Below are 25,933 nucleotides of genomic sequence, written 5' to 3' on the forward strand. Positions count from 1 at the left end.
TCAACACACATGGACCTGGTCTGTCCCCCGTGGCTTTTTAGCGCCTTCCTGAGAAGGGCTCAAGTCTCAACAAGGCCAGCAGCTTGGGAAAGTTCACTGCTGAGACTTGGGCAGTGCAGGTGGCTGCTCCTGTGGATGAGAACGGCTTTGTTTTCCTTAAATTGAGCTTTCTGATGAGAACAAAAACATGTCCCTAAGCGCCACATTACTAAGCAGTGTACCAGAAGCACATTAACAAGCATAAAATGAGAAAACATGGCTTTATACAGCTCAAGGTATCTGACTATTACGCTTGTTCTGTCAGCCTTTATTTACTGTGTGTTACACAAGGATCTGTATACAAATTTCTTGATGTTCCAGCTCGCCACAGCACCTTGCTTTAGAGCACTGAGTACTGCACATTTTGGGTCTGGCCCAGAGTGTGTAATTATTGGAGCTGAGCAGATTCAGTGCACCCATTAGCACAGACAGATCACCTTGGGGTGTGTAATCCAGACAGTGCTGATGGCCCAGGAGCTCATGCATCTCCCCCCTTAAATAGAACAAAAAACAAACCCCTACAACTTTAACATGCACTAATCATTCAATTTAATAAAACTGACTTGCTTATATACCTTAATTGCCGACCTCTAACCCTGGCTGTCTGCTATTTGGAAATTGTCCAAATAAGGGACTATCCTTTTGAGTATTTGTCAAGATGCAAGAACTACCAAATACAATGAACGAGAACAGACTTCAGTATTTTGCGATAGCTTCTTAAAAACACTTTACAGATGCACAGTGCCTATTCATCCATTACCCAGAATTTAATCTTATTCTAAAATGCACAGAGGAAAAGTACACCAAAGTAAACATACTATGAGAGATGGAAAGATCAGTAAAACTGCAGTTGGATGTTCTCGCACCTTCAACAAAAATCCATCCACTTCTGCTTTGTTTAATGTGCATTAATTACACATTGTGTRATTAATTGTGTAATTCAGAGTGTGCCACTGAAATACAGAAGGGCACCTGCAAAACTGTAAATGAGTTAGTTTACAGGCAAAATAAACACTCATACAAAACACAGCACCCTGCAGTTTTGTGAGACATGAAGCTACCACTTGCACCTGTACTATGCCATTTAAAACGAGCTGCACGGCGGATGGCTGGATCCAGCTGCGGGAGCATCCTGCGCTCCGAGAGCAGGACGGGTGCCCCGGGAGCTGCTCTATTCCTGCGTGGCCAGGGATGACTCGGGGACAGCTGACCCAAGGGCTGAGGGCTGGGCTGGCACTGAGCTCGAGGGCAGGAAGGAGCAAAGGAGCAACTGCGCCATGCCAAAAATGACATTATATAGGGGAAAAGGGGGAACAACAAGAGCAAAAAAAAAATAATAATAATAAAAAGTCAAGTCTTTGGTGCTCTTTTCCAGCGATCTCAGCACCTGTGAAATACTGAACTATCAGTCTGAGAGAGAAGAGCCTAATACCAGCTTTAAGCCATGGACAAAGAAGGGGCAGGAGAGGCAATCTCACAAGCATTCAAGTACTCTCCTAAAAAAACCCTTGCATCTAGGAGAGGAGACATCAGCGCTCTGATGATGCCAGAGCCTCCTGCCAGGCTCCAACCGCACCGTGATGCGGGTTAGCTGGGGACAAGCCCTGGCTGTGGTCGCACAGCACAGCAGTGTCCCTTCCACACGGGCCGTGGGGTTTCCAGCACTGTTAATTAGTTAATTTGGATTTGCAAGATTTCCTATTCAATTTTGGCAGATGCATTACTAAAAAGGAGCAGGAAAGCTGAAAAGTTCAGGAAAAAGATCAAGTTATACAAAGCCTGAAAAACCAAAGGGAAAGTTAAGATACCTGTAGCTTGGCCAAGCATTAGGAAGCTGAAGAATTAAAAGTCAGTGAAGAGAACAGATGAAGTTTAGAAGGGCATTTACACAGATTTATGCACAGAGACATGATACAGTATAGAAGAGGAGTAAGACCAGCAGATAAGCTTGCTCAGTGGAAGCTGCCACTAAACCAGAGAGGTATCTCCCACAGGGTGCGAACGAGAGCCCCAGCGAGGCGTTCTGAAGCGAAGCACAAGCGAACGGAGCGGCGGGAGCCACCCGCGCGCTCCTCCAAACATAAAAACTAAATACTTCATGCTCTTGTGCATTTCTGAATGAATACACTGAAGTGAGCTCCGGAAAATTAGTAGGTCTCTATACAACCATGCGCTTTAAAAAGATAAATTTAGGTTAAGGAGTTAGGAAAATACACTTTCCTAGGCCTCCCTGAATGACCATTGATGTACGAGAAGGTCATTACTTTTGATTCACAAGTTTTCCAGTTAACGCTTTCCTTGTTTTCACTGACTATTATCTAACTCCCAAACAAACCAGCTGGAAAGTAGCCCTTGATGAGAAAGCACCCTTCAGTTTTTGACTTCTGCAAAGCAGCAGCAAAGCTGAAGCATGCAGTTCAGCTGCCCTGTGGGCTACAGCTAACAGTGACACAGACCAAGGCTAACATTAAGCCACAGCAAGTTAGCACTAAGGTATCAGCTCTTCCTAGCTTTAGGACAGGAACTGATATGTTGGTGATAAACTTTTATTAGCAGCTACCTATACCTATTTCAGCAACTACGAACTGATAAAGATGTAAGACTATAAAAAAAATTAAAACATTAGAAATTTCTCCTGTAACTTCTCTACCACATCTTAAAAATGAACTAACAGAAGGGCTAAAGTCAAAGGGAGATGAGGTGTATGATTTTAATAAACATTTTTTCTTATTAAAATCTTGATATAGTTTAAATATACCATACAGAGGAAAAAAAGCTATTTATAAAGCTACATACACATTTCAAGTCAATGACGACAGCATAAATCATTCTAGGTTCCCTCTCCACTTATGTTATCAGAATGCCTTGTGTGTGGTGTGTGTGTGTGTGTGTGTGTGTGTATCGTGAGCTACTGTGAGTTAACCTGCATAATTTTTGTCTAGCTATACATTACAGGATTTTTAAAAAGTTTAAGCTATATACAGAAATATATATACATATAACATATATTTATATGTTATACATACACATACACTTATATACATATACACACAATACATATATATATATACACACAGTACTTTACATTTATATATGGCCTTCCATCCAAGAATCTTGGATATTTTTCTTTAAATACATCATTAGGTCTCTCACAAAACTTTGTGAGGAGGGAGCTTTTATTTTACAAAAATGTAGATTTGAGGCCTATTCTAAAACAGTTCCTTTTTTTTCCCTCCTCTCCTCTCTCTCCCTTGCTTTCTACTGACTTTACACATTTCAGTTAAAAGGCATTTCTGTTAATGGAAATAATCACACCAGTAAGAAATCCAGGCATAAGGTTTATGTTGTTTTGTGCCTTTGCAGCTATTCTTTTCAGAAGGTGAGAACAGCTATACGTACCAGTATAAATCTCTATTCTAATACACCTATATCTAGACTTGTGTAGCTGTACTGCCTTTTTTTTGTTTGCTTTCATGTGTAGCAGCATAAAAACTGATAAAACTTTGAACTTAAGATGCACTGAAGGTCACAACAGTAAATCCAAAATGGACTTCAATTTCCATACATTAAAACTAACCTTTGCTAGGATGACTGATCTAGAAGGTATCAGTACATGCAGAAATAATTCCATGCGGTTTACTCAGTTTGTATGCAGTTTAACTACACAAGTCTGGAAAAGTCAGCTTCATTTAAAATGTTTGCAGGATAAGTTTGGCAAGTGGTGATCAGAATTTCTGACCTAGACCATGCCACATATTTGTAGTGACTAAATAAACCATGCTAACAGCTTTAAAAAAAATAAAAACTAAAAAACACCCAAAAACCTACAAACACGGTTATAAGTAGATTCTGGACATCCCTAATTAGTTGACTCCATGAAAAAAAAACCAAAAACCTAGCACTTTGGCAGAGCTGAATTCCATACAGCTTTTCATGGAACCTTACTTTTGCTCTCCCTGAAAGGAAGAAGAGAAAAATCACTAACTGGAGGAATAGAGAAGGGAGAACAATCATCACAAAAGCCCTTATCTTTAATATTTCAGACCACTAATCTTTTAGACTTTTGTTATATTAAAACAAAAAAAAAAAACCACAAAATCTTCATTTATTAAATCACTTACTCTCAATAAAAATAAAAAATAAAGAAAACCTCAAGCACTAGGRAAAACAAGTTCTACGTTATGTTCAGAGACTGCCCTCCCAAAAACCAACCAGTGTAAAAGTGAACATACAGTAGAACCCACTACAATGCACTTAAAACTTTCTTCTAACCCAGTAACCTCAAGGTTTGTCAGAGCGAGCCATTCTCCCTTTAAAGCAATTCTGAGAAAAGAGGGTGTTGCCTGGCCCATTTCTTTCAGGATTCTCTGCTAACTGTAAAATGTGGGCTGAATGTCTTCCGCATGTCAATTTTTCAGTTACAAAATTCAGATTTTTCATGAACAACTGTGCTTGGTGTATGCTGTTAGCTAAAGTATAAGTAGCTAAATAAATAAAAACTATTGTTTCTTCAGTATGACTTGGTATTTTGTCTGTAATTTCTTTATTAAAAAACTGTAACAAGATACTTAAAAAAGGCTAGATACAAAAGAAGTTAAGCTGCTCACGAACATTAAAGTTTTCCAAAATGTATCTTCAATAATCATGATCTTATAAACATTTTACAGTTACCAGAAAGTGCCCAGGCTGAGTTTACATAGTTAAGATAACGTAGTACAAGTGTCTGGTTAGAACTGGTAGTGGAGCAATCTCCTGACTGTCTGTTCACTGAAATAGGGATACAAAAAATGTTGATTGTGAACTATGAAATACTGTGCATTGGCCTCATCATATGTACAAAAAAAACCAAAAAAAAAATACCACTAAAGGTACAGATTACATGCAAAATATAAGTGATGGTATCTGATGTGCCAGAGTTCAATGCAACCAAAACAAAAATTGCAATGAAAGTGGTTTCATAGGTGAATGATCTCAAGTCTCGAGATCCGAGCCGTCAGGAACTTTTTACAAGTTCAATATACATGATACACAATTGCAGCCAACCACAAATTAAACACCATAAAAAAGTTAAAATAAAACACAGAACATACTTAATTTTTTATTTTGAAATTCCCTACTCCCTCTATACAAGAACCTTTGCTGAAACACTTTCCACAAAGGCAGCAGTGAATTTTCAGAACATTTTACATATTTTCCCTCAGCAAAAAGATAAATCACAGTGTAAATTATATTGTTCTGCTGTCATCTTTGGCTGGGGTTAGGCCAAGGACTTACAGACTAGCAAACTGTTACAATCAGATATTGCTAGTGCTCCTTAGGCCTTTACGTTACAAATTTAGTACAGGAATGTTTGCATTTAATTTTTAAAGTACCACCAGGGGTATGACAGCATTAACTTTCATAAACTTTTATAGACAAATGGAAAAATCTACAAAACTTAGCTAGTAATATTACACAGCAATACACACTTTTTATACTCTACACAAAACCAAAATTCTTGGTCTTAATGGCGAGTAACAATTTCTGTTTCAAAATCTGCTTAGAGGAATAGAGCGGGACATAAAGGCGAGAAATGCAAGTATTTGCTGTAGGAAGATGCTGGTCATCTGGTGGTCTTATTGTGATTGATGGCATAGGTTGGAATCCCTCCTCACTGGCAGGCAATGATGGACTTGAGGTCCAAAAGTAAACCTGAAAAAAGACAACAGGATTTACAATTTTGCAGGATTACAAAAATTCCTATTGCAACACTTCACCACTGTAGCATGGGTGAGAGAAGAATGGCCCAGAAGAGGCACAATATGTTGAYTGTACAGTCCTTTCAATTTGCCTATTCAGGTCACTGGTTAGGCTACATGCTTTTGTAACAGATTTTCTCATTTCCCTTCCTCAGCTGCAAATTATACCATGCATTCCTATCAAAAACAATTAAAGCAGAATTCAAAATGATCCCACATCAAGAAATCCTGAGCGAACTGTGATGTCCCCAGATCATCAGGGATGATTAATGCAAATTATGCTAGTTTTTTCTCTTTTTTTTTTTTTTGCCAAACCAGACAATGACTACCTGCCCCCTGTGAAGAGTATCTTGCTTTTTTTTATGCTCCTCATCAGTTTTTCCTAAGAAGAAAGTTCCTCCTTGAGAAGGAGGAGATAAGATCATTATTGACATCTTACAGAGAGGACACAGGTGTGAAGCAGATGTCCTCAGGAAACACAGAAGCCAGGAGAATAACTGATTCAGGAAGAAACTCAGCTTCAAAACCCCACCAACTCACAACACAGCTGACTTACCACCAGGAGCCCTGCTCAAGCAGGGCCCAGACCATCACTATCAGCCATTCATAACAGACTTGGGGCTATGGACCCACCACACACACTCTCAGTTGCAAATATGCCTAGGATTCACACCTCATGTTTCCAGAGCTTAAAGTCTTATCAACTTCCCTGCTCTGACACCTTGGTTTTCACATATTATAAAATATCTTCATGTAAACACATGTAAAACAGTAAAAATGCAAAAGCAATTCCAGTTCTTCTGCACATTTTCACGGTGAAAGAACAACTTACTAGATCTTGTCTTTCTGTCATACTCATCTTCTCAACTATGGACCAAAACCAACGYTTGAACTGCAAAAGCTTCTCAGCATTTTCGCCTGCGTGAAACAGAAGTACATTAAGAGTTGGATCACAGCTACAATCCCTCTTCTTAAAGCTTGACAGAATTAGTCTGGTCTCCAATATAAACACCAAGCACAAATGCCAACTGTGACCTATATCCAATTATCTGTTATCTAAAAATGCCTAATCAATAATTTTTCAATGACATTAGCTGTCAATCACATTTCAGCCATATTTATAGTTCTACAGTTAGGACTTTCAGAAGGAAAGACACGCTACCAATAGCACAGTCCAATCACTGCATTTAATGTCAAATGACACTGAAGTTGGAAGGTGCACCCTGCCCCTCCAGAGGAAGATAAATATTTTCAAATATATCTAAAACCAGCAAAAATTTTATAGTAACTTTTAGTGAGTTAGGTGAAGTTAACTTGTAGACAATTTAATGCTGGTGATTCTCCCCTCTCAAGTACAGTGTAAAGTTCTCTCTGCAACTCTCTTTCTAAATAAGTTAATTCATACCTGATTCATCATTGAAAGACGTAAAGCTGATGAGCATTTGCACATTCACTTCACCACAGCCATTTACCAGAAGCCTGAAATCTTCTGCTGTTAAATCTTCTAAGGAATTCTTTGGAAGTACATCCAGGAGACCCTTCCTCATTGCCTTAAAAGAAAACCGTAAGATCCACATTGGAGCCTCATCACTTTCAGATTAATCCTAAATGCACTACTGAAAAGTCCTGTACCAAATGCTCTACCAGTTCCTTCATTATTCAATATCCTCCTAGCTGTTCTTTTCTTTCTAAACTTTACTCCGTGAGCTATAAATTTTCGGGAACAGAGAGCTGCCAATCTGAGGTCTGAAAAATACTGCGGTCAGCTCTAGGCTAGTATGAGGTGTACAAAAGGAAGCAGAAACAGACTGAATTCATACTCTATGAACCAAGAAGAGCAGCAGCAAGTGCCCTTTCTGTTGCAGAAATGTTTAGATATATTGCTGAGTTACATCTGATTATATTGCATCTGATAATTACAAAAACACATTTCTCATATTAGCATTACTCTGAACTGCATCAGGAAACCAAGGTCAGCAGAAATAAGCTAGTTTCAATAGCAGATCATATGACAGAGAAATCTGGCAGCACAGTAAACAGTTCTAAGCATCTCAGCTTTCATACACTAATTAAAATAATCTTTTCTTCCATAACTTTCAAATATCCCTTCCCATAACTGAGTTAAAAATGGCTTCAAAAAGTAAATAGAGTCAATTGTTACATTTCTTGTCAGAAATTTACGTAGTAAAAGTAAGGACAAAAAACTGTATGCATCATAACTGCTTCTTCCTTTTAAAGCAAGGATACAATCACATCAGGAGTTCAAGGTGATTTAGGCAAATATTCTGGGATTTCTTTTAAYATTTGTTTATCAAGTTAAAAAAAGTCGAAGGCAACAAAGATTTTAGGACAAAACAGCTGCTGAATACAATCTCCAAAGCTCCTGTTACTTAAGTTTAAGAAATGAACACGTATACTTTGCCAATAAGCTAGAGTTTAAAAGAAGCAGTCTTTCATTCTACAGAATACACAATTTATTCCAGMACTTCTCTTCACAGTACTGCATACACAGCTGTACAATCATAATAAAATTTAGCAGTTTAGAAAGACTTCTTAATGAGGCTGTCAGGCCTCTAAAGGAACCTGATTAGCAATACTATCACGAGGAAAACCATTACAGACTGGTATCTTGGGCAAGGTGGAGGGTTGTTTGGTTTTAAACCAAAGACTTACGTGGAGGGGCTGCTCTGCCACTACCAACATTCGGTGCTCTGCGTATTTCCGTACGTATTCGTAAACATTCTGAGGAGTGACTGGTATATTTACACCATTGGAAATAAGTTCAACCTGTGGCAAAGCAAGAAGAACYATTTTGAAAGGAAAGCAAGAGTAAACGAGACTGTTACAACAGAGATAACATGGTGAATGTTGAGTTATAACTTAAGAATGTTCTTTTCAAACAAAAGWAGTAAAATTTACTCCTACTATTCGTTAGCTTTAAAGGTTCTTTAGAAAAACTCTGCYCTCCCAGCACTTCCATGGCTAAAGAAAAGTCCGCACTTTGAATACAGAAGAGGTGCCATTAGCTTTGGCACCACAGCAGAGCGTGGGTTAAGATGTCCAGCTGCTCAGCCACTTACCTGCCCTCCGCCCTCCTCCTTACACAGGTCTATTGCAAATGCTAAATCCATTGCCGCAAACACCGCATCCGCATCCGTGCTCTGGGAAGCGAGGATGAGTTGCCGAAGGCTTTCGTACATAACCGGATCAAAAAAGGCAAAATCATGCCAGTTCACCTAAAAAAGGGGGCACGTGCTTGAAACATACCACTTGTTTAAGAATATATCCAAAATTATGGCAACTGTGACTAATATATACACTAGTATAAGGCACTGCACTACACACACAATATATATAAAGGCTTAGAAATAATGCCAACTCTACTCCTATTTTCAACCTGCTTTTGAATGTTTATAACCAGAATACTGGGCTCAAATACATTAGCAGAAAACAGACAGACCTGCAAAGCCTTTTCTGCTATAAAGAGCATAGCAGAATAGAAATTTAACAGGGTTAAGACAGATTCTTCTATGTATTGATCAAACTGATACAGGTGTGATGAACTTTGCCTGAAGCAGGAAATAATTTGCATCAGTGCTCCAAGATGCTGGAGGAGCAGCCGCCCTCCCCAGCTTAAACACACCGGAGCAGTGTGTGCTGAGGTCTGAGGGCCCAGCAGCTGCACATTTACAGCTTCCAAGTCTTTCACTGCCAATGCCTCCTTTTCTCCATTTTCTAAAGTTCCTTGTTCCTATCACCTCCTTTATCAGACAGGACTTAAAGCCCACCATCCCTTTCCAAATGAAATGTTCCTTGATGTTCCCAACATTTAAAGGCAGGGAATATAGGTATAAGAAGAAAAGCCTGAAGGAAAGAATGCAGGCAGAATCTTTTTTGAAAGATATTGGGGGATATCTGAAGCCTACATTTTTGCCATTAACACCTTCTCATTAAAGATCATAGAAAAACTGGATTAATTCACTATGTAACCAGTACTGTTTTTAAGAAAGCACCAGCAGTAACAAACCTRGGTTTAAGACTGTTACATCAGATGGTTCCTAGGATGTTATTGACTAACGCATGAAGTGTATTTTCTTAGGCCAAAACAAAAAACTCTGAAATGTTCGGGCCAAAAATGTAGGTAATTACTGCTCTGAGTTAAATTGAGATAAAACTAATTAAACTTGAAATAAAATTAATTTTAATTTAAATCAGTGAGTTTTCTCTGAGGAAAATGCCTCTGGGTAAGGCAAGATGCCATCTTCTACCACTGTTCAAYACTACCTCTCAGAGTCTTCAGTCTCAAGAAGGAATAAAAAGTGGGTAATACGTTGTTTTTGAAGAGAATCAAAGAGTAAGCCATTACTTCCAATTCCATTTAACTACGCAGTTAAATTTTAAGAAAAAAATGAAAACTCTCTAATTTTAAAACATCCTGACTGATGCTCCAATACCGATCCTGCTAGTTGATAAATTCACTTTGAAAAAACAAACAAAACACCCTCAGTTTTCAAAAGGAAACTGTAAGTACTTGAAGGAAATTTAGGTTTCTATGTTCTACTTACTTTTCTTCCAAGAAGGACTTTGATTACGTGTCTATTTAGCGTGATGGGACATAGYTCATTCTGCAACAAGCACAACCCCAGGATTCTGAAAATAAAGGTTTGGGTTTTAATTTGTTAAAACACACAACACATTGGAGATCTTCTAGCAAACTTGCATTTAAACAGTCAGAATATTCTGAGAAAAAAGCTGCAGCTATTTTTCCAGCCCCATAAACTCCCCAAAGTGCTGCTATACATCCTTTCACAATACAGACTTATCCTACAACATCATTTCACAAAACAGTAATTCTTCCCCCCCACCTCAAATCAGTAAGACAGAAATAAACAAGCAACTTTTTCCTCAAAGCCACTTCCCAAACCATTTCCTGCAGTATTAAACTTCCAGATAGTGAGAAAGGTAAACTGAAAGTTTACTAGGAAAAGAAACCTCAAGCAGATATGCTCAAATTCCCCACTGCCCAGCTCCCAGCAAGAAACGCAGATGATACCAAGAGTAAATAAACCTTTTGCAGCTTGGATCTCGGATATTCTCCCTATCATTTTATATACTCATTCCCCACAGTTTTTCACAGCAGTGTGTTAGCAGCATACCTGCCAATGTTTCGGAAGCAATTCAGCCTTGCTTCTGTGTTTTTCCCAGGCCTCGGTGTATAAAACCCTCGTTTTCCAGGTTGGTAGAAAAGTGGTGCATTGTCATCCCCATCATCAGTATCATCTAATTCCATATCTACCACACTGCGGCTGGAACCATGTCGCTTTCTATTTTCCTATTTCAAGAGTCAAAATAGCAATTAACAAACCTTCTTCTAGTTACTGAACACCAAAAGCAAGCCAGCAACTTTCAAGTGGCAAATGAATCCCTTACCTGCACTTTATCTGAAGAGTCTAGTAACCCCAGATCCAATATGCTGTCAGCACCATTCTCCCTTGACAAGGAAAAGAAAAAATGCAAAGAGTTAACTTCACACTATGGAATGGTTATTTCTGGAAGCAGAGTAATTCATTTAAATTAAAAAAAAATTAGTTCAATTTCTCCAATGAAAAAGTTGGATGTATCAAAGTATCCCAGTTTAAATGCCTTGCCACAATACCATTTTTTTTTTAATCAGAACTCTTAATATTTTACCTTCCATGTGCAATAATGAGCTCCATGGCTTCATCAACCCTCGCTCGAAGGGAATCTTCACTAGCTAGTAACAGTAGCAGCTGAGCAGGAGACAATTCCAACAACATTCCTGTGATTTTACTTGCAAAAGCCTGGGGATAAAGAATGAAACGTCTTACTATTTTTCCCCCCCAATTCTCTAGTTTTCAAATACAGTTTTATAAAAAAATTCCAGAATTTTTAATATGGAATGTGTGAAGGATACATCATAAGCTAAATGATAAATTACAGAAATTAAATTACAGAAAATCCCAAAGGTTATCAAAACATCCCTACACATTCAAATATTTCATATTAAACAGCAAGTGACACAGGAAAAATCACTGTCAGGTGAAAAGGAGCCAAGAATAATTAGTATCATTAAGTACAATATATAGGTGAGTCTTACTGGTTGCATTGCTTGTACTCTAGGGTAAAGCCTTTCTCCAAGGGCTTGTCTATGTGCTGGAAGAGGATCAGGGTCATCACTTGGATTTCCTTCTGATGCTGGTCTAAAAGGCCGTGTGTCAATGGAAAGTTGTCTTCTAAAGTCCCTTAAAAAGTTACAGCAGTTTATACTAAATTCAAAGAAAATATGCAAAAAAGAAAATCATCTGAAATAGTACCACTTATACCCAGACTTAAAACAGTATTAGCTTTTATGCTAGAGCAGTAGCATCTCTCARAGCTGCCTGTAGAGAATGATTCAGAAACAGAGAATCAAGATGCACCAGAGATTTTACCACTAATAGTGTTTTGGAAACAGTATCCAGACATGCCACGAGCAACAGCAATGCTGTTTCAAGAATTTTACTCTAGTACAACACTTTTTGTTACTGTTTTAGCCAACCGAGCCATAATTTCGATACTGAAATTAACATATTTTTCATTAAAGAATTAAAGAATTGAATTTCAGTTATCCTACTACTTGCTTTTGAAAGCGATAATGGACTGTACTTTCAATTTAGGAAATACAAGCTCTTTCCTGAAGACAACCAAGGATATTCAACAACATATTTTGGACAGATTAAGAATAGGTGACTTACCTGTCCCTGTCTCTCCGGGAGCCAGCTCGCAAGCCGCTACTTCTCCGCATTTCTCTCTCTCGTTCCCTTTCCCGATCTCTCTCTCCCCTATTTCGCAATCTCTGCATCAGGCCTGAGGAAAGAGAAAACTCAGAAGCATAAACATCTTTACACCTCTCTCTCCTACCCAAAGTTTCCAAGCAAGAAAAACGTTTTTCATCAAATAGCTTCACAGTTATTAATGAKACAGAAACACTTCAAGTAGTGTTTTGGGTTCAGCCAAGCTTCTGAAGTGTTTGCATGAATTTATAACTGTAAAAGTCTTCAGAGTTCTCATCCGCATGCAAACACMCTGAAATGTACTCGCGACAGACTAGCTGGAGCAGTCGCATGAAATGCACACACATCCCAGTGAAAAAGAAACAATTACTGTCTACTGTAAGGTAAGGTATGGGGAAGAAGAGGCTCCAGAAAAGCTAAGAACAGCTAGAACAGTCTCCTGTTGTGAGAAAAACAAGAGCCTTTTGTTCCTAGGAACCAAAAAAAAGAGCATATTTACATCCATAGAGAACTAGTAACGTATAAATTTTTCTTAATTCCCATGGTTTCTCTTGCTATACCAGCCCAAAACCTAAACAATTGCAACTATTTTAATGGAAAAACACATYCAAAGCTTTTACACATGCTGTCTTTGGATGAACTGCTACATCACACTTACTTGTATGGGTACCCTTGTTGGCATTCTGAATACAATCTARATTGGGCAGTTTCTCGTTTGACAGAAAGGCCTGTGCAATGGCAGTGTAAAAGCTCCGCGCTACACCGCTGCCTTCGCCGGGCTCATCCTTAAACGTGACTTTGACTCGGTGCACGGCCATGGGAGTGGTGGCACAYCTGCGGCCGAAGTGGTTGTTGAGCTGCCTCATGGTTTGCTGAATTAGAAGATCTCTGTCTCGATCAACCTGGTAGGAAACACAAAATATAGGGTTTTCCCCTCTCTTTACCAATGGCCCCACTGAAAAGTTTTGGCTTTACAAGAAATCACCAGTAAGATGCTGAAAACAAACTCAGGAAATGCTCGCTAGAGTATGAAAAACTAGAGTGTAATTGCAACACAGCTCACGTAATGGGCTTTAAGGTGTTGCTTGCAGACTCAAACACAGGTTCTCCTATCAAGATTGCAATGTGTGACAGTTCAGCTTTTTATTTTCCAAATTTGTCTTAATTAACTAACATTTTTTACCTCCAATGTTAAATCCCTGGACTGCTGGTTTCTAAGCTTTTCCATCTCTCTGCGGAACTTTGATTCTTTTACTTCAAAGCCACCTAATTCAGTCAAGATCTTAAAAACAGACAAAGGCAAGAATAATGAGTGAGATTCACAATTTGGTTAAACGTGTTGTCGTCATACTAGAAAATACATACTGATCCAGGCTCTGCTCCAACATCTTCCATGAACACTCTACCAAACAACTCCAAAGAAAGGCGCCAGCGTCCCAGTAACATGTCGTGAGATATCACCATGCCCATGAAGCTACACTGCGGTCTGCCAGGAGGAGGAAAAATACATACATACATACATGTTACATCCCAAGTTACATCCAGACATGTTTTACGTACTTCAAAATAAGTTCTCCTATTTCTGATAGTTGGTACTGGAATATGGAGGATTTCTAGGTGTTGAGCTCAGCTCATTTGTTGGTTATAAACTGAGATGTTAGTTTGATAAACAACATTGATAAAACTAATAGACTTTACAGAATAATAAAACCTGGAAACGATTAAGAATTTCAGTGCAAGTTGTCTTGAGAAACAGCTAGGATTTTCAGCTACAAACAACTGTACAGTTGTTACTCAATGCTTCTTAGCTTAATACAAAAAAAGTAGACTAATGACTAATGGGATTTTGTACTAATGACTAATGGGATTGTAATCTCACAATGCCCCAGAGCTGGTCGATAAAAGAGTGACTTTTCACAGAATCACAGAATATTTAAGGTTGGAAGGGACCTCTAGAGATCATCTAGTCCAACCTTCCTGCTCCAGCAGGGACACCCAGAGCACGGGGCACAGGGCAGCATCCAGGCGGGTTTGGAGACCTCCAGAGTAGGAGACTCCACAGCCTCCCTGGGCAGCCTGTTCCACTGCTCTGTCACCCTCACAGTAAAGAAGTTGCTCCTCACCTGGAGATGGAACTGCCTGTGCTCCAGCTTGTGGCCATTACCCCTCRTCCTATCGCTGGCCACCAGTGGAAACAGCCTGTCCCCTTCCTCCCTGCATTATCCCTTCATGAACTTATACATATTAATCATATCCCCTCTGAGCCDTCTCTTCTCCAGAGAAAACAGGCCCAGCTCACTCAGCCTCTCTTTTCCTTACATACTGTAGAAGAATTGCTTATAACTTGATTTGCATTTTAAATCACCTACCCCCCTCAGGGGAAAAAAAAATCACTGGTCCATTGGTCTAAACCTCTAAACCTTTCTACATATGCATACTGGAGTAATGTTTCTACACAGTACATACTGAAATTGTTTTCTTGATTTTTCTTTCCAATTAAATAAGCAAACTGAGTGCACCTCTTGCAAGACACTTACTCCATACTAAACAAGTTCAATGGTGTAAATTAACTTGTCCATTTTAGCCCTCTTGACTATATGGACATGGACATCAGAATCAGTTCTATCCCAAGTGAAACACAGAATGGAGAAAAAAACCACCCACTCTCTATTTGCCTTCCCACTTTGAAGTAATGAAATCYAAATCCATGTACATTTTAAGAACAGCAACAGACTGGAACCTCATACTGCTATGAGGGTCTGCTACGAACCGTAAGAGCTTATCAGAAATTCAGTCCTTCTCACAGAGGTGAATTCCAACACCTCACTTAACTACCTAGGAAGTCAAATTCTGCCCACACCAAGAAATTAGGCAGTAAGGCTTACTATAGTTTGCAAAACTTCTTTTTTTCAAGTCTATTCCAATATTTAACACCTAGCAAATACCAGTGGCAAACTAAAACTAAACGAAGCCACTTATTTTAAATTAACCTCCTTTCTCCTCACCTAAACGCAAAAACCTGTCGCAGACACCCTTCCATCAATTCAGCAATATTTTACAGTGCACTTTTCAACTCCAACTACCTGAAAGACGTGAGAGGTGGCCCTTCACTTTCTGTCAGCCCGATCTCTGCCAACAGGCTGCTCTTCAGCTGGGCTGCGAGATCATGCGCCGAAGGGCCCGGCTTGGAACTCTCGGGCTCTTCCRCAGGCACGTTCTGCTCCTCCCCTTCCTTCTTCTGCCGATTCTGCATGCTCATAACGTTCTTCAAATTGGCTGCGTAAGACATTTTAGTTGGAAGAACCTATACGAGGAGAAATAAAATTTAATTGAATTTTAAAATGGTACTTTTTCCTTTTTTCAGGCTATATACAACTTTAGAGCCACACAAAAATAAGCACTGCGATTGCTTTGTTAAAACACGTCAATATCAACGTCTCAGAATAATCTTCCAAATAATATTCCTGTTTTGTGTTTGCATTTCATACACGTGCCATTTAGTGTTCTGTCTACAGGCAAGACAATTCTGCTGGGCACGGAGATATTATTATTTGTCATAAAAATAATGAGGTATAATTAGCATATCATTATTGGTGCAGATGTTACTGTAGCCCTTGAAATACTGCCTGAAATTAAATATTAGATTAGTCATTAACCATGAAGTTCCACGAATTTAAAATGGATTTAAAATTACAGCAYATTTTTTCATAACAAGTTTGAGTTTTTGTATTTACAAAAATAAGAATTTGGGGCTCTCAAATTATCATTTGGAAAGATACTTAAATTCTTTTAAAGAGCATCATGTTAAGTATCTTTTCAAGGGATGAAGATACTAGCTTAACCCCACTGTTTGAAACGAGAAAGCCTTTCAATTTACCTCAAGGCAGTTTCTATCCACTGTCACTTCCACCAGGCATTTCCCACTGTTGGCAGAAGATGAATATAAACCCTGGCTGGGTCGGCCAAACAGATCCTCCTTGCGAGCATTTGGCTGAAAAGTAACAAAAGTATTCTGGGTAAATAATATACTTCAGTTAGAAACGAAAATGCCAACAGGAATTATCTTCCAGAACCCAATGCCTGATGTCACCTGTAACAGATGGGGCTGGTCTGCGAGGGGAATGGCCTCCGCCAGAGGAACCTCAAATGGATTGGGTGGAATGCAGCCCAGGAACGTCATGGAGTCCGACCGTCGGAAAAACGGGTGATTCTGGCCGGTCTCTGCTGGGAGGGAGTCGTCATCCTTGTCATTGAGTGTAGCACCTAATATCAGAGAAGGTTTTACTTCAGTTTTCACTTACAGTTATAAAAGTCAAAAGACTTAAAAMGTCAAAAATTAAGGAGCTTTTATCTTAGTTATCCATTTGGAGCAGCAGAAACTCTGAAAAATTCTCTCTCTGAAAATGTAACAGTTYTACATGATGCTCCCATTATTTTTATTCCCAGTATGTTTTTAAAAGTTGCAACTCTTATTCCTTTTACTGTAATCAGCTTTGTAGTGACAACTACCCCTTAAGCGGAGTTCCTTTAATGATGATTGCTGTTTACAATTCATATACAGGACTACAATGAGAAAAACAAATCGAGGGCCCCTCGAGAGGGGGAAGCAGTGACCCTGTATTTTGGGAGATATAGTATGGAGCACAGCACAGAGTAGATTTTCAGCGACAGTTTCATCAGACCAGTATCAGAATAACTCAGATTAGAATTTTTAATTTTGTTATTGTGTAGGACTAGAAGCAAAGGCAGAACTTGAGTTTTGTGAGAAAGGAGACAAAAAAAAGCACCCGAGCGAGAACAAAGGCAGRTGTTTGATGAAATTAGAATGGTAAGAACATCTTACTAAAAGTCAGCATTAAAAGTACATTCTTTCACTACACTGACATAACATATGCAAACAGCAATTTTTATTCAAAGCTGGCTAAAAGGGAAAAAACAGAAAGCACCAGATCTTTGCATACTAACTTTGATTGGTGTCATCATCATTTTCATGTTCTGAATCTTCATTGTCCAGACCCAGTTCCAAAAGTTCCCGAGTTCTAAAAATGAAACAAAACTTGTAAACTTGGCACAGAACTCGCACTGAGCTAACTGGTTGTCAAGTGGGCACTTTCCACTCAAAGCACATGGCTTGCAAAGTTGTGCTTATACTCATGTTCACCACCTTCCTCTCATTATACAGCCACCAACAAATACCTACAGCCAAGTTTTAACTAAAAAGTTACTGCTCCAGAAAGTGATAGGTATGTTTGTTTGTTTAAAGACTATGTCAATATAAATAGACTAGGAACCCCATATTAGGGAAAGAATCATGTAGTGAATACTAGTTTAGAATTCATGCGCGATGAATTCACTTTATCCTGAAGAAAATAGTTTCACCGATCACAGTGTAAAAGATAATTTAGTGAGAAATTGGATGCAATTGATTAGTATTCATTTTTGACACTTGAAATATGTGACATCATAAAATATATTTGGAAATGAGATGATACATCCTAAAGTTATAAGAGGTCTCAAGATACACCAGTAGACCAATATATGTATAGAATATTGATACCACACACACACACACACACACAGATACATAAAATATCACAACTTCTAAGCTCTGTAGAGAAAATGAAAAGCGTGACCTTGCAGCATACAGGCATTCCTGTAATGATGAATCGCTGTTTCAAAATGAAGGACATTAAAAATAGGGACCTTAAAAATGTGTGTTATATGAGGGAAGTTTACAATGCTTAGGAAGCATGAAATTAAACTGAGCACTGCTAATTATTACTGTTTTGTGAGAAATATAAAAATGCTATAGTTAAAATCATGTAGATTAAAAACTTAATGACATTTTCAACTACTGACACTTCCCTAYGGTGCATTAAATAACCAATTAAATCTCAAGTACCCACAATTCAACAGGATTTAGTATAGTGTGCCCTTTATACCAAATGTCAAAATTCTCACAATCATCCTTAACATGTTTGACAAACTCTTATTTAGTCATTATCATGCTAAATATGAGGAGCAGATTGCCTTTGGAGATGATAAATTGCCCCAAGTAAATCATTTAGAGGCAMCATCAGTAAATTAGAAATCAAACTTAAGTTTCAGGGGTAAGAAACTCTCTCCCAGCAGTCACCAGGACAAGATTTGAATGGGCCACTGCAACTGGCCAAGCAGTCTTCAAACATGTAGCAGCTGCTGAGTAACAATGCAGGTAACTTGCAAAAAAAAAGCACATGCAACTTGCATAAAACTATCTGTTTGTGCGTGTCAGCCTCAGTACCTTTTCCGCTCCAGCTGAGGAGTATCCAATGTTGTCTGTTGATTCATTGCTTTAATCCAATAAATAAGGGCTTGAAAAACATATGCTACGTGCTTCAGTGAGCAGACATCTAGAACAGGAAGGACATCCGAGTGCTCATCGTTGTGGGAACGCATCAGAGAAAGCGCGTAGTTGAGGAAATCCCCACGGGCCGACATCATTCCCTGACGGGCACTGAGCAAAGTAGCACGTCTGGCCAAAGGAAAGAATTGAATACAGAGAGATCAGGCACCAAACCTTTTACACATTTTTACACATATCCTTTTACACATTTTCTCTGTGCTTCAGATACGGAGGTGAAAATCCAATTATGGTTTTATGCTTTGTGTATAAACAGCTCAAATACTAGCAATGTAACAGTTAAAGCTAGTACTTCAGAATAAAATCAAAGAGTAGCATTAATACATGAATCCATCTTAAATCAAAACAACTACTACACTGGTATATTTAAAAGTTGAAGTCTCCAAATGTATCGCATCCAACGTATCAACCCTCCTCCTACCTTCTGCCCTCGAGTGTTCGTAAGCTTGCTTCCTCCCGGGCTGTCATCCTCTCCCTCCTGGCTGAGTTCTGCGATGCGTGGAGAGGATGATTCGGATGCCCAGGGTCCCCAGCAGATGCAAGAGCAGAACCATAACGCAGCTGAGCTTCTGTAGAGTCCATGATGCTAACCATCCAGTTCCAAGTGGGAATAAGCTTTTCTTCTACGTAGTTCTGCAGAAAAAAAATGAGATGCAATGTGTCCGGCACACAACAAAGTTAGATGACAAGAATTTAACTGCAATACGAGCTTCACCATGGCTAACTCAGTCTAATCCTTGATATACAAGAGGGTTGTAAAATGACATTCAAGAACAACCTATAAACTTACTTCCTAACACTTCTGCTGAGAGAGAGGATGATTTGCTGTAGGAGTTTGCAACTCATCATTCACAACTAGGGCACCCTTAAAGCACTCTCGCCACTCCTCTTCCCTTCGGACACGTCTCCTGCTCCTCAGCTACTATCACACACACCATCTCCCACGTGTGCACATTTGGGGAATTTTGGTCCAATTCCTGCCTCTGCTAGCTTTAACAACCCTCATCCTGTGTTCATCATAAGGATACTTCACTATTCTCTGGCAGTTGGCAATTCACTCGGCGAAGAGGACAAAGATTCACACAGAGTACTATGTGAGCATACAAAACTCTCCTCCTGTTCCAATTTTTCCCATTTTTTTCCCAATACAGGCACTACGGGCTGCTGCTCTTGCCATTTCCCAACTCTCTTGATCTGTTTGATTTAACACCAACCTGGCATCTTCATTTCTCTACATTCTGGCCTTCTGGTTTTCAAGAACATCCCACCCCCCCTTCAAAGATGCTACTGTATCCATTAACCAAAGAGTGTGCTGTCCCATCCCCATTTCTGTATCTAAATAAAAGTTAAGCTCTGAGGCTTTCATAGGCTACTACAAACACTTCTGCATCAACTGGACAATTCTCTTCTGTAGGCTAAAATAGCAAAAAGAAAAAGATTTTCAAAAGGTAGCATATTTATCTTTTATTAAATAATTTGGCCTTCACTAACATTCTTCTACTATATACTCAGCAGTTGAGYTCAAAAAACAAGGCAAGAGACATTTTACTAGCACCTCCAAAGCAGTTAAACTTCAATTGAAAAATTACATAATTTGCTCAGCATCTCTCACACTGGGAGAGCCTGACAGCTCTCCTAGACAGGGGCTGTGTAACCTCAAGAAACAAAGACCTGGGGGAGGTCTTATCAATTCAGTATCTGAACAGAATAGGAGGAGGAGAAGGAAYCAGGTTCTTCTCAGTGGTAGCAAGTGAAAGAAAAAGTGTTAATGGGCACAAATTGAAATTCAGGAAATTCTATTCAAACATAAGCCTTATTTTTATTGTAGGGTTGGTCAAACAACACTGACAGGACTGCCCCAAGAGGTTGCAGAGTACTCATGCTTGAGGACACTCAAAACTTGCCCTCAACAGCCTGCTCCAGCTTGCTCTGCTTTGAGAAGGMCTTGGACTAGATGATCTCCAGAGGCCCCTTCCAGCCCCCCCAATCCTCCACTTAAAGAAATGCAGTTGAAGTTCTATCCAAAGAGCTTTGGATGCTCTTACCTGCAAGTTTACTGCATCCTGGTAAGTCAGCTTCACTGCAGCAGGAATCTGGGAGTACACGAGATGATTGTACTTGGGAATGAGACCCATGAGGTCAGATATCTGTCGTATCACGATACTGTATGCCCTTGCGAGGCTGCTTGCAGACGTTAAATAGCTGCTGGCATTGCTGGCTTCCAGAGCAGCAGCTGCTGCTGCAGCGCTCGTGCTGATGGTACCGCTCCGGCGTAGGTTTGATGGGTCAATGTATATCAAGCCKGCTGAACTTGCTAAGCACAAGAGAAGATATGACATTAATGAATATATTTAGCCTTTGCTATGTGTTTTTTGTATTTGCTTCTATCATTTCTAGGAATAAACTTGTGTATTGTGCTGACATCACAACTCTGGCAGTCAGAATAAATAAAATAAACTAGCTCAACTAAGTGCATTCATCATTTTAAGAGCTAGAATAGATGCTTCATTGTGTTAAAAAATAAAACTATTACAAAACAGAACTGTAACAGTCAAAAAACACCATCTCTGTCTTCCTAAGACAAGCAGGTAACGTTTCCTTTGTCCTYGAGAGGCCAAACAAAGCAAGAGGAGCAAAGCCCAGCGAGGCAGCTGGTGCTCGTGCATTCTGGTTGCTGGCACTTGCCTGCCGGGGCCGAGGTGCTGGAGGGAGCAGTGCTGGCAGCTCGCTGGCTCTGCGTGTTCCGCACGGCCCACTGCATGGAGCGGGGAGCCTGCGCAGCCCCGTTGGCGTGGGAGCTATTGGTGGTCCGTTCCAGAGGCTCGTCCAGCATGAAGGTCTCCTGCTCTATGTCATCGCTCTGACTGCTGCTGCTGTCAGAATCACTGGAGTCATTTGACTGAGAGTCATCTTCGGAAAAGAAGGCTGGGACACTGCTAGCTCCTAGGCAAGGGAAATAAGCGATAAACAGCCACTGACAACTGCCCTGCTGTGCGCAAATGCACGTACTGCGACAGCGCTGCAAGCCTCTTCAGGAGAGCAGACCATATACACATACATAAAAATATCAAGTACTATTGCTGCAAATCCTTAACACAGCATCCTTACATAGTGCTAATTTTCCATAAGTTTCATGAAAAAGAAATTGGATTACTTGTATTTCAAAAAAAAGAAAAAAAGATTGGAAAAAAAGTCTTCACTTATGAGCAAGGCTGATTCTATACTCAGGCAATGACTCCTAAGATCTGCACTTCCACATGGGAAGGTACAGCAGCTGCTTTCAGCTCTTCAAGCAGTTGGTCAGGTTTGGGGTTTGCATTAAACCGTATCTAACTTCTACCCTAAAAAATGAGTGAAAACATTTCATTTCCCAAGCATGCCAGATAATCTCTCACTAAACACATGCAGAAACTCTCCAAATGCAAGTAAGCAGATAGGTCTCATCTTAACACATCTCTTGCCCAAAAGGACGGCATAGTTCTTTCCATTTACAGGATAAGAAAAAAAAAAAAAAAAAAAAAGAGAGAATGTGGGGAAATGGAGGTTGGGAGGGGGGAAGCAGGTGGAGAGAGATAAACAGAAAGGGAAAATAAGATTACAAGTGAAAGCTGTTTGTTAAGATGTCATGCTCAGGTAATTCTCCTTCTATCCAACCTAGTCATGAAGGAAATCATTTCACCAGTGTATCTTTGGAACGCTGGATGCTGACCAGATCCAAAGGTAAAGCATAGCATCACTTTAAGATTATGGAGCCAGTCCTGCCCTTGTGAAAGCTATATGGAAATCACTAAAAGATTTCTTTTTCCTGTACAACTTAATCCTAATGCCTACATTTAAATAGCTAGAGGAAACACAAGATGATGTGGCATACCTGCTTCTGACCCAGCAGTAGCTGCAGTGACAACACTTCTGCGCCCACTAGCATTGTCCTGATTACTGTGGTTACTCTCACTGTCACTTTCTGTTTCAGCTGCAGCCAGCAGATCCAACTCCATATCACTGCCTATAAAAACAGTATCAAAAACAGCTCATGTTTAAAAAGAGAAAGATTAGAACGACTGAAGTGTCTCAGGTAAGACACTAAATCCATAGCCTCTTACTACAGCAGGAAGTAACGGATATGCAGGGAAAGGGCATAAAAGCAGTGCAAGGATACAAAGCCACTTGCAGCACTCCTTCCCATTCCTAGCGGTTAGCAGTACCTGCCCTACAGACTGTTCCTGCCTCCTTAGGCACCTGATGACCCTTCACAAAATGTTCCTCCCTACACTCGGCTTCTCCTGAGCTCCTTTACGTCTCTGGCATCAAAAGTATCCCACGGGAATGTTTTATGTAGTTRCCCATCATCCAAGGAATCACTTTCTTTGGTTCTAACCTGCCACCTGACCGTGTGTTTAGTTGCCTCCAGTTATACATTACATGGAATCAATCCCTGTTCACCACCTCCACACCATTCCATACACATCTTGCAGCTTTTTTTCACACAGAAACCAGTCCTTAGATTACACTTACAGGTAGGTTAAAAATTACAGAAAAACATTAAGAACCTCAATGCCCTCTCACTCTGCACTGCACATGTACATTCAACAGAAACACTGAAAACTGAGACACACTGAAAAAATAGGACTTCAAGAATTCACAATTAGCCACTCAAGCCAAAAGACTCCACAACTTTCTTTGTGCACATATATTAGAACAATTAACCTTAAGCTGTTTCAAATGACTATCCAAGGAATATCTGAAAACTTAAAAACAAAAAACAGAAACACCTAATTAAAAAAAATACAGTTTCTATTCAGGTTTAAGTTTTGAGAATTAATGTTTCAAATAATCAGAAAATGAATTAACACTGCACTGAAAAGGGKTTGACTGGAAACATGAGACATAGTTAAAAAGAGTAGCAGGTAACGTCTTTTAATCACGACTTTGGGCCATTTAATCCCAAAGTGACCGATACCAGATAAATCACTTTGCCAGCAAAAATTCTTATAAATAATGCATGAATTGTGTCCATTAGAAAGTTCATCTCCAATTAAACAGCATATGATTGGCCTGAAAACTCGAGCGCAACGACTCAGACCCCTTTCATATCTACCATAACAACTCCTCTAATCATTAACCATAGAAGAGCCAGGCTATTTTTTAAATCCTTCAAATAATTTGTGCTCATAACATTTTAAAATAGCAATTGCCAAAGACAAAATAGATGGTTAACAAAACATATGCTACCCTCTGTTTTCTATTTTTTTTTGGTGTCTTAATATTCTTTGTGCACAGAGAAAAAAAAATAGAGTTTATTGCTTGCCTACTAATTATCCATAGTTTACTCATCTCCTTTCTAAGATGTGCAGCCCTATAAACTTTAGTTCTCTTTGCTTACAGAGTTATCCCAAATCATTATCACTGGTAACCTCTGAAGAGCCTTATTATTTGTACTGCTCAGCTTGTTCATCCTACCAGTAATCACTGTTCAGTTTGTTCATCCTACCAGTAATCTGCATAGTTTATGTTATACAATAAAACAGTTTTTAATCTTTCTTCAGGCATTTTAGTATTGCTATCTTTTGTCACGTCGAGTTTCTAGATTATGGGATAAAATAACTAAAGGAGCATTACAAAACAGACATACCATCTTCATCATGCTCATCGTGCTGTCCTTCGGCTTCAGCATTTTCTTCGCCGTGTTCTTCTTGTTCGTCGTGGTGGTCCTCCTCACCAGCTACACCCTCAACCACCTCAACCTGCAAATAGCATTATAARTTTATGCAACTGTATCTTCCATCTCTCTGTATTTCTCCCTCTTCTTCCTCCCTTCCAAAGGAGTAAAATTTGCTTTAAAACTAAGAAATAAGGAAAAAAAAAATCTATCTATTGATAGACACCTTGCAGCTGCAGTGGCTGTACACATTTGGAGAGCGTAGCTGGGGGTGTACGTATCTGTGTAATCTCATTTTACAATCCATAGCATTATGGAAAAATCCAGAGTCACTAATACAAGATAGGTTATGACATTAGACTCCCATGCTAATGATGACAACAAAACCTGAGATTTATTTCCAAATATTGAAGAATCATTCTTCTGGTAAAACAAAACAAAACAAAACAAAAAAACCTTGTTCTCTAGTGGAAAATGCGTAATAGCAAATAAGCTGAAAGACTGTTGAAGTGTTTTAAACTGGGTTATAATGCAAAACTGTATGCAAAACGGACTAGAGATGTGTTTATTAGATTCTTAAACTGCAATTCTGCCAAATTCAAGGCATTTAATATATTATTGTACCAGATTAAGCTACACCTTTCTGGAAGTGATTAAATATCATTAAATATTATTCCCACCTACAGAAAGGCAAAACTGCTTTGATTACACAACCGAAGGCATGTAGCATAGCCAGACTTCATGAAGTATAACAGTGCTGTAAGGGCACAGCTTCAGTATCTTCAGAGAACTGAAGCCCCTGACGCAGGACTTGCAGGCTGAGGTGTGAAAGCAGGTGCTACAGTGCTGTAACACACCCTAACAGGCCACACTAAGAAAAATCTAGAGCTGACCTCTTCCACGTCTGCTGAAACGATGTCGTCCTGCTCTTCATCTCGGCCACGAACRGGCTGTGACTGGCTGATCCGTCTCTGCTGAGGATTCCTTATGATATAGGATGACTGAGACTGACTGGAACTTCATTAAAAGAAAAAAAAAAAATCATTACTAAATGAAAAGCACCTTCAAAGAAGCAAGAGTTTACATTTCCTTTTCAAAGCATGTTCTGAAAACAGGCTGAAATGGCTGGACTGAAAGAATGAAAAAGTTCTGCCAGGTTTATCAAGAAACTATGATTAACTTTTTCCTACATAGGATAGTGAGGAGAGGGTGCACTCAGGGTGCAGAGACTTAGCAGCCTGTGCAGAGATATTCCAACACATGTTTTTCCAAGACAATTTAACATTACTTTTTTTTTTTTTTT

The 25,933-nt window shown here is 39.4% G+C and overlaps 1 protein-coding gene across 1 annotated transcript in view; it reads right to left on the reverse strand.

Moving 5' to 3' along the window:
• Positions 1 to 4,695: 4,695 nt before the first annotated feature.
• UBR5 (ubiquitin protein ligase E3 component n-recognin 5) overlaps positions 4,696 to 25,933 on the reverse strand; it is a 64,552-nt gene continuing 43,314 nt past the window's right edge. Inside the window, exons 35-59 of the mRNA XM_026050056.1 lie at positions 25,524 to 25,647; positions 24,604 to 24,715; positions 22,846 to 22,977; positions 21,660 to 21,917; positions 21,020 to 21,288; positions 19,396 to 19,607; positions 18,855 to 19,085; positions 17,537 to 17,610; positions 16,662 to 16,834; positions 16,449 to 16,562; positions 15,655 to 15,875; positions 13,937 to 14,057; positions 13,755 to 13,853; positions 13,230 to 13,473; positions 12,533 to 12,644; positions 11,896 to 12,040; positions 11,469 to 11,599; positions 11,208 to 11,268; positions 10,934 to 11,109; positions 10,343 to 10,427; positions 8,858 to 9,013; positions 8,451 to 8,564; positions 7,183 to 7,327; positions 6,610 to 6,695; positions 4,696 to 5,730 (exon numbers count right to left, since the gene is read on the reverse strand). Of these exons, the coding sequence (XP_025905841.1) occupies positions 5,518 to 5,730; positions 6,610 to 6,695; positions 7,183 to 7,327; positions 8,451 to 8,564; positions 8,858 to 9,013; positions 10,343 to 10,427; positions 10,934 to 11,109; positions 11,208 to 11,268; positions 11,469 to 11,599; positions 11,896 to 12,040; positions 12,533 to 12,644; positions 13,230 to 13,473; positions 13,755 to 13,853; positions 13,937 to 14,057; positions 15,655 to 15,875; positions 16,449 to 16,562; positions 16,662 to 16,834; positions 17,537 to 17,610; positions 18,855 to 19,085; positions 19,396 to 19,607; positions 21,020 to 21,288; positions 21,660 to 21,917; positions 22,846 to 22,977; positions 24,604 to 24,715; positions 25,524 to 25,647 (3,808 nt within the window). The 3' untranslated portion in view covers positions 4,696 to 5,517. The remainder of the gene's footprint in view (positions 5,731 to 6,609; positions 6,696 to 7,182; positions 7,328 to 8,450; positions 8,565 to 8,857; positions 9,014 to 10,342; positions 10,428 to 10,933; positions 11,110 to 11,207; positions 11,269 to 11,468; positions 11,600 to 11,895; positions 12,041 to 12,532; positions 12,645 to 13,229; positions 13,474 to 13,754; positions 13,854 to 13,936; positions 14,058 to 15,654; positions 15,876 to 16,448; positions 16,563 to 16,661; positions 16,835 to 17,536; positions 17,611 to 18,854; positions 19,086 to 19,395; positions 19,608 to 21,019; positions 21,289 to 21,659; positions 21,918 to 22,845; positions 22,978 to 24,603; positions 24,716 to 25,523; positions 25,648 to 25,933) is intronic.

This window comes from Nothoprocta perdicaria, unplaced genomic scaffold (assembly GCF_003342845.1).
Source record: "Nothoprocta perdicaria isolate Ctin4 unplaced genomic scaffold, notPer1 scaffold_64, whole genome shotgun sequence".
Classification (NCBI taxonomy): Eukaryota; Metazoa; Chordata; class Aves; order Tinamiformes; family Tinamidae; genus Nothoprocta; species Nothoprocta perdicaria.